The 8,794-nt window shown below is 30.7% G+C and overlaps 1 protein-coding gene across 1 annotated transcript; it reads right to left on the bottom strand.

Annotated features, from left to right (window-relative positions):
* Nucleotides 1–5,739: 5,739 nt before the first annotated feature.
* LOC139425201 (uncharacterized) lies at nucleotides 5,740–8,413 on the bottom strand. The gene is made up of 2 exons (XM_071179084.1): nucleotides 8,344–8,413; nucleotides 5,740–6,284 (listed from the first exon to the last, which is right to left on the bottom strand). Exons 1-2 carry the CDS (start codon nucleotides 8,411–8,413, stop codon nucleotides 5,740–5,742), a joined length of 615 nt encoding a protein of 204 aa, XP_071035185.1.
* Nucleotides 8,414–8,794: the final 381 nt, after the last annotated feature.

Below are 8,794 nucleotides of genomic sequence, written 5' to 3'. Positions count from 1 at the left end.
ATTTGAACTTCTCTTTTTTAAAGAGTCCTATTTGCGTGATTTCGTCGTCAATCTTTATTTCGGGTTTTACTGCCACAGGTTTTAAGATTTTTAATTATTGTAAGAATTTTAATTAATAATCGTTTCATTCATTTACGAATTTTAATTATGTAATGTATTTACAAAATGCTAGAATATCGCTTATAATATTAGAATTAAAAAAATGCTACATTTATAATTAAAAAACTTTTAAACATTTGTACTCTATACTTTCTTCTGTAAATACAATTTTTCTGTTACTTTTAATTAGTAATTGTTATAATTAAAAGTATCTTGTAGAAAAATACTAGTGGTGGGGAAGTTCGTCACAGAAAGCCTGAAAAAATTCTGCCACAGGGTCACTATAGTTGATAGAAACAATTTTTCAAGTCGAATTTTTATAACAAAAAGTTGTTCTTTTATTAACTAGGATTAGTCCGTGCATCAAGAGTTGGGTATTTTAGAGAGACAATAAAGGATATGTGTGAGGGGGCTACAGGCAAAGGCCATAGAAATGTGTTGATACCTTTAAAAAATCGTTTTAGACCCTTTTATTTATGTTTCACAGAGAACTAATTAACATATTGCTTTGAAAATTATAAATCTTGTCAAATAATCAAAATCAGCAAATAATTGTAAATCTTCTTATTCTATAAAAATTTCCATACAAATATTTAGTGCAATGACCTAAAAAATTTTCTTTTAAGCTTAATGAAAAAAAAGTGGAATGAATTAAGGTGCTTAGATACAAGGAGTGATCAAATGAAAAGGTACGAAACGACGTAAAAACGTAACAGTTAAATATTTGCATATTCCGCAATGGGAGAACGTAGCGAAACATCTCGGGATGTGATTGGAGTCTGACTGGGATCGGAGCATGTGCGGGAGACCGCATGCGCAGGAGAGAGCAGAGGCTCTTATCAAACGCGGCGTCCAAATGATGCGACAGTCCGTATGAGGAACAGAAACTCGATCACAGAAAAACCATTAACTCCTATGTGTACTGTGAGACACTCCGACGCCTACGCAGGTTCATCAAGAACAAAAGACTGGGGCTGCTCACGGAGGGTGTGGTTCTGCTCCATAATAACGCGCGTCCACACGTCTCCAGAGTCACACACATGGAACTGGCCAAGTTCAAGTGGGAGACGTTGGACCATCCGCCCTACAGTCCGTACGCGTCGCCCTGCGATTTCCATGTGTTTGGTTCACTGGAGAAACACCTGAAAGGAAAGCGCTTCAACTCGGAAGACGTACTCAAGGACGCTGTGAAGGACTGGGTCTCGTCACGGTCACATGAATTATGGGAACAAGGAATCCCTCGGCTTGTTCATCAGTGGGATCGTTGTGCACAGGCCTATGGTGTGTATTTTGAATAAAATCTACATTTGTACCCACCGTGTCGTTTCGTACCTTTTCATTTGATCACCCCTTGTATTAGTATGGTCTGTTTTTACTTAAAATAGGACCTAATTTAAGTTAAGTTAACATAGTTAGAAAACTACTCTCATGCATAACTCTAATTCTTAGTATTAATTCATTTAATATATATACCATTTAATATATTCATTTAATATAAATAAAACATTTTATTAATAGCATTTATCAAAAACATTTTATTAAAAACTTGTAATAATTTTTCCCCAAATTTCTTTATTTACTCTATTTCTCAAAAATACGAAAAAAATTGTAAATCCTAATTTTACAATTCAATTTCAATTAAATCATTAAAAATGGAATATATATATTCGTTTTACGGATGGCGTTAACCCGTAACTATCTGAAAAATATTTAAAAAAAAAAACTCTACCCTGGTTTGCCAAAAATTGCCTGGTCCAGCCTTGATGAGCCTTGTTAATTAATACAATTATATCAGTACTTAATTAAAAAAATTGTTTATTATTTTTTTATTTATTGATTTTCTATTTTAAGACAGGTAAATAATTGGCAGTGTAACTTGTGGTGCATATATATTCGATGATAAACAATCATTACTATTTTTAAAAATAGTCTTAAGGTCCTTGATTTTCCAAAAAAAGTGCTTAATTTTTTTTAAAAAAAGTCCTTACACATTCTTAATTTTTGCTTTGTTAAAAGAGTGGGAACCCTGCATTGTATTATAGTCTTCTAGTCAACAGTGTCATCGATGTAGAAACTTTGAAACTATTTTTCAATTTAGGAAAATAATAAATTGATTTTTTAAGTAAGGCCAAGCGAACCGTACATGTTTATCGCTTTCTGTTTTCATTTCCCTTTAATGACCATTTTGTTCAAGAGAAGCAGTAAACAGTGCGCATGCGTCGTCATTGCATGCGTTGCTATGGCGACTGCTGCTACTTGATAATTTTTTTAGAATTCTCTTTTTTACTTTAATTTTATTATGCATTAAGTTGGTGAGTTTATTTGACCAGATATGGGACCAGAGAGATGCCACAAAATACTTATTGAGTTGTGAATAAAAGAGAATTTCATTATTTGAACGATATTTTTGTTTTTATTGCTTCAATTAAGAATCTGAAATTCTAATCTACAGTTCATATTTGTTGAAAGTGTTGCTCCTTTCTGCGAGAGCTTGTATATACGATGTTTTCTAATATGTATTTCAAAATTTTGTCAAAAATGAAAACAGAAAAATATACTCAGTGGTGGCTGCAAATTAATATTTAACCAAAGAAAAAGCAAAAACGCTTTTGAAATCTGAAAAATCAGAAAAATTAATAAACAACACAGGTCATGGAAATATTAAGCAAGAAGACAGATCACGAGAGTATTAAACAACAAGACAGGTAACGGGAGTATGAAACAACAAGACGGGTTTGATTACGGGTGGAAAGAGAGAGAAGTTTAAAAATGGTTATTAATAACAACTTCAAATTCCAACCTTCAATTAAACCTGTTTTGATGTTTATTACATCTGTTGTCCACTACTGTTGAATTTCCACGGCTGTTTTTATCCTCGATGTTAATTTCAATATATACACTTTATTTTCATTTTTGATGAGGATTCTAAAAATGCATATTAACAGTAGTCATTATAAAACATTCTTTATAGCTATAATACAATTACTTTTTCCAATCATAAGAGGAATTATAAGAAGGAATTACTTTTTAATATTTAAAAGCTATGAAATTGAAGAAAAAGTACAAAACTTAAAGCACATTTGAATCTTTCAGCGATGATTATTTAAAAATTACCATTTCGCTAATGTAAAAATAACAAGAAACGAAAGAATTTCGATTTCAAATATTAAATGTAATTCCTTGCAAAGGACTTAAAGAATACATAATTTTATCTTTCACAGCTTATTCTATGACTTAAGTTATTTTAAAATAATTAAATACTACTTTCAAACGACAAAAAGAAAATTTAAAGAAGATTAAACTCTATTTAATATTTCTTATCATAAATAAAATTACACTCGTGAAAATTTTTATAAATAGAGATAAAAGCTAGAAAAATAAATGAAATACTCGATAGAAAACATGAATAAAAAATGTTCATTTCAAAGACTCAATGAAATTTCGTTCCTTTTTCATTAAAGAGTTTTAAAGTCAAATACTTTTCATCATTCCTAAAAAGTAAAAATAAGCAGTAAAGAGAAATAAAATTCATTTCGCTTTTAAAAGTGGAAGTCAATTTCATGGTAGAATAATTACATTTGGATTTTGTGTACGACAAAACTGGAAGATAATTTCTTTTTGCCGTAGATATGCGTTTCTTATAATAGAGAGGTTTTAGTGTCGATATCTCAAAAATAATTTATTTAAAACTTATAGGGAAATTTTATACTTTATTATTTAGAATTTCCGGAAAATTATTAAACCTGATACATTTTTGAAAATAATATGGAATTTATCGTTATTTTTTTATGAAAAATATAATGAATCAAAATTAAGATCCTATAAATAAGGTACTGAACTATTAAGACATCATGACAATTCTTTATGTTATTTAAAATGCTTATTTATAATACAAAATTATTATTTTGTTTCTTAGAAATATTTTAAACAACGGAACTTTTACCAATCTTGCGCTCATCAAAAATCCTGCTTTGAAAAGGACTAGGCCTTCCTCTTGCTCTTTTTCCACCTGGGACCTATGTAAGTACAACACATGTTTTTTTTTCTAGATTCTTTTATGTTAGCAAAACCATAATTTCACCAAAAATCATGCCCGAAATAAAAAACTAGGCCTTCTTCTTGCTCTTTTTCCCTCAGGGCTATCTTGAGCTCACTAAAAATTATGTACCGAAAAGTAAATCGAAACCCTCCTTCTTGCTCATTTCCCGTCTGGCGCTGGTGTAAGGAAAAAAGGCGTAGAATTTGTTATTGAGAATTTTAGAGAATACAATAAATCTGCATGTACTTAAAAAATAAGATCATAACCGACTGCCGGCAAAATATTTTCGTATATATTTAAAATTGGAGCAATCTTCCGAAGCCAATACATAAAGTTTTTCACGTATATTACCAGTGTTTCTTCATTTTATAGAATATTATAGTAATTACACGCATTGGCTAATTATTTGCATGTGAATTTTAATGTTTCACGAAATTAAATTCATAAAATTGATTTTATAAGTTCCATAAGTAATAATCTACATTATCTAATTATTAGCCCGTCTAATTATCAGCAAAACCTTAAAAAATCTTGACATATGTAAGCATAAATAGATATATTTGAATGACTTCGAGTACAGTCTTCTGAGGATTATTTTTTCCGCAGAGAATAAATTCCTTTCATGTTTTAAGGGACATACGGAATTATTTTCAAAGGATAAGATTTCTCCAAGGAAGGAATAACATACTTTCCAGGGTTATGTACTTTATGATATTACATCTGAAAATGAATCGCACTTCAGGGATTACGCAGAATGTCAATGTGAGTGATTGTGCCTCTGAGAGTTAATTCCGGAAAGTAAGAGAAAATAGTATCTCACATTGTGGTTGAATCGCTTAAAGTATTTGAATTTGAAAGAATTTTCAGAAATTTAAAATAAAGGCTCTTGGTTTTTTTTGGCCACCAGAAATACTGTTCGAAAAATAATCTTCATATTTTTAGCATATTTATTTTAACGAATCTACCTAAACTGGAAAAATTTGCAAAATATTCAATAATATAATTTATAGGTTGATATTAATTTTAAGAAAAATAATGCCGAAGAATAATATTTATTAGAATTTTCAGTATGGGGCACATTTTGAAAAAAAAAGTTCAAAAAATGGACGAATCTTTTTTTTCTTTCAGATTATCTTAATTTTGCATATTATTCTAAAATTTTGGGTTAAATCTTACAATAAGGTGTGATTTTAAAAGTTTGGTTGTTACTCATCCGTTACGAGGACCATAAAAATAATCTCTAAACTATTATACGCCAAGTGACCATTATGAGTTTGAAACAGTACCTGGTTTCAGTAAATTCGAATCTTTAATTATCATAAAAAAAAAATATCATTACCTCTGAAATCCAAAATGGTATCACATTAGCCAACACAACTTTTTTTGAACTTTATTAAAATCTTACTTTCTCTGCAGAAAAACAAAGTTTCTTACATATAAAACTCTTTATACAGCAGTCCTAATGTATGGTTAAGAAACCTGGATTTGAACAAAATATTTTTTTTTTATTTCCAATGGCAGACATGAAAGACAAATTTGTAGCCAAGAACAATATAAAGAAAGAACAAAAAACGGAAACAAGAGCTACAAAAATAAAGAGTCTATAGGTCTGTAATAATGCATCTCGCCCGCCAATATCGTTCCCACAAGGGCCCAGGAGGAAGTGCAGGGCAATGTCTTAGATGGTTAGCGTCCATTTCTTCTTGTTGGTTACATAATGGACAAAGGGGGCTTGAAAAGATTTTAATTTTATACAGGTGTTTTGATAAACAGTCATGGCCAGTGGCGAGGCGAAAAAGGGCCACAGATTTTTCTCTTGGCCATGACGGAATATCTTTAATTCCTTCCAACCAGTCCTTATTTTTATTTGCTTCTTTGAGTTTTGCTTCAAATGTTGTTCGCAGAGAGATTTTTATTAGCCTTTTCGCGGTGTGGAAAGGAACTGGCTTAAGAGATATTTGTCGAATCTTGGCGGCTTTTTTGGCCAAGAAATCTGCAGTTTCGTTACCTTGAAGTCCACAATGCGCTGGTACCCATTGCATGGCGACATTTTTGTTGTGTTGGTCAAGCCTGTGAAGGGCTTGACGACAATGTAGAATGTCGGCAGATGCGGGGGCTTTGGAGGAAGCAATAGCTTGGAGTGCGGCTTTGGAGTCAGAGTTGAACAAAATATAGAGTGCACAGAATAGCAGTTTTTCAAAGAATCGTTCTCAGAAACATTCTTGGCAGTCCTTGGCGAAGACGTTTTAACTCGGAATTTTATAAGATTTTTAAAGAGCTCGTTATCAAGAGTGTTGAAATTAAAATAATCATCTGGGCTGCCATATTGCCAGAAGGGCAGAAAAAGATCCAGCTCCATTTTGTGGAATAAAATTTTAAAGTGATTAAAATAAAGGAGTGGCAATTCAACACATCCAAAAATGGGTTGTTCTGGAGGAATATTCAGTAGAAGGGCATGTCCCAACCTGGGCTGTCGTGCCAAATTTGATAGTGATGATACGCCAGTAATGCTTACATGATTGTGGTTATAGTTACTACTAGTATTTTGGTAATAGATAATAGCTTTGGTAATAACTCAATTTACTGATATAGGTATGGTAAATAGGTTTTTACGACTTCTTGAACTGATAAGCACCGAAAACTAAATCTAAAGGATGCATTATTAACTTGGTAACAATTTTAAAATAAAATGATTTTATTTATTTACTTTAAGAATAAGAAGAAGCTAAATTTGAAAGATAAGAATTGATCATATGCATTCATATTCATAATAGGATTCACCTAGTAAACGCGTAATCGTATAAAAATAGTAGTAAAAATTTCTTTAAAATATTTTTTCTCTTCTATGTTATACCTCGAAATTTTTTAAAAAATATTTTAATAAACTGGTTTTATTTTAGGAAAATTAATTACCCCCGGTATATTTGAAAACTTATTCATATCACATACCACAGTAAAAAGCAATTTTTATGTACAGTTTTATTATCACATTTGAAACGCATCTTTAAAATTTAAACAGAGTAACATTTAATGTTACTCTGTTTAAAGTTCGGTTATCAGCAATTTATCAAACAGTTTATTTTGTTTTAAAAATTTTTTTAAAAGTAAACTTTTAAAAGTATTTTTATTTTCATAAATGTATTTACACTATCATTCTGACGAAACATTTTGTTTAGTTTACTTCATCACGTGGAATACACGTTTTGAATGTATTTTTTTTAAAAAAAAAAGAGTTAGGTTTTTTTCGTCGGAATAATTTTAAATTGCAAATTCTTTAAATTTATGACAGTGAAACATATTGTATTCTGTTTACCCGAATACGTTAAGGAAATACATATTTATGACACAGTTTCACGAATACATTTGCGTACACCGCGAAAAGGAAAGAATAAACTAAAACAACAAAAAAGGGTTAAGATGCGTAAGTAATAGTTAACGTTGGAAAAGAATTATGATAGGAAGAAAACACCCTTTATTAGATATATTTTCCTTTCCTCCAGAAAACTTATTATGATTTAGTCTGGAAATTTTAAGCAATAAATTGCTCTGAAGAAACACTTTAAATGTTTATTGCAGTTTTTATTTCGAGCTTAATTCTTGAGTTTTGCCTAAATCCGAGGATGGAAGATTATTTATGAAAACATGTTGACGCCTTTCTATAATGAAATTGATTGGTTTTAGAAGAAAAATTCACTGTAAAGAAAATATCATTATATGAAGGTTAGAAACTTTTACAGTTATTAAAGTAAATGTTTAATTGTTGTGCTAAGTTCAATATAGATTTATTATGTCTCTTAATTAAAAATAAACTTATGCATATTATAAAGTGGTGTTGAAATGGGATCATCAGATATTTCATATAAAATTTCCACTGGAAAGGATATTGGGATTGGTTCTAAAAAGAGGCAAGTGTCAGAGCAATTTGATTGTAAAAACAATTACAATCGTCTTTAAAATTATGGAAAAATAACCACTCTGTTATAAGAAGAATATTTTTAATGGTATTTAATGCTCTGATAAAAAATTTTCCGCCGGAAGAAAGTTTCGATAGAGAGTCATACAAATACATACAATAGAGAAACATGCAAATTTACATGTATCTATAACATTGGGTAGTTGACGTTTAAGGTTCTATCTTCTGCCGATAAAGGTTGACTTAGCCTTTCATCTTTTCAGTGGGTGGATGAAATGAGTCTTAAGTATACTTGAGGGCTTAACATAGGGAGCTCTGCATAAGATCAGACATAGAGGAGGAAGACTAGCGTCCATAGACATGATGTAAATCAGACCCCTAAGATTTGGTGCATATTCTGTGTATAAAGGACAAAAACAACATTTCAGGACGCAGCTACAGAGGTTCCTGAAACTGGTTTTTATCATCGTCTCCTGCTAAACACTACTGCGGTTGGTTAAGGGTTGGGGAAGAAAGAAAAGTTTTCTCTTTTTATTTATTGATGGTTTGCTCTGCATTTTTACACTATACATGAACAGCACTGTACTGTTAATTTTCACACTATTCATGAACAGCACTGTACTATTAATTTTTACACTATTCATGAACAGCACTGTACTATTTATTTTTACACTATTCATGAACAACACTGTACTATTAATTAAGATATTTCTTTGAGAAGCATTAATATCATTCATAATTCA

The sequence above is a fragment of the Parasteatoda tepidariorum genome, chromosome 3 (genome assembly GCF_043381705.1).
Source record: "Parasteatoda tepidariorum isolate YZ-2023 chromosome 3, CAS_Ptep_4.0, whole genome shotgun sequence".
NCBI classification, from domain to species: Eukaryota; Metazoa; Arthropoda; class Arachnida; order Araneae; family Theridiidae; genus Parasteatoda; species Parasteatoda tepidariorum.
This window is presented reverse-complemented; position numbering and strand designations above follow the sequence as displayed.

What these genes read in the sequence shown, in the direction of transcription:
- LOC139425201 (XM_071179084.1), bottom strand. Translation starts at nt 8,413, where the DNA reads ATGTCTATGGACGCTAGTCTTCCTCCTCTATGTCTGATCTTATGCAGA. An exon ending in TCCCTATGTTAAGCCCTCAA is followed by an intron (nt 6,285 to 8,343) that starts GTATACTTAAGA and finishes CTGACTCCAAAG; the next exon opens with CCGCACTCCAAGCTATTGCT.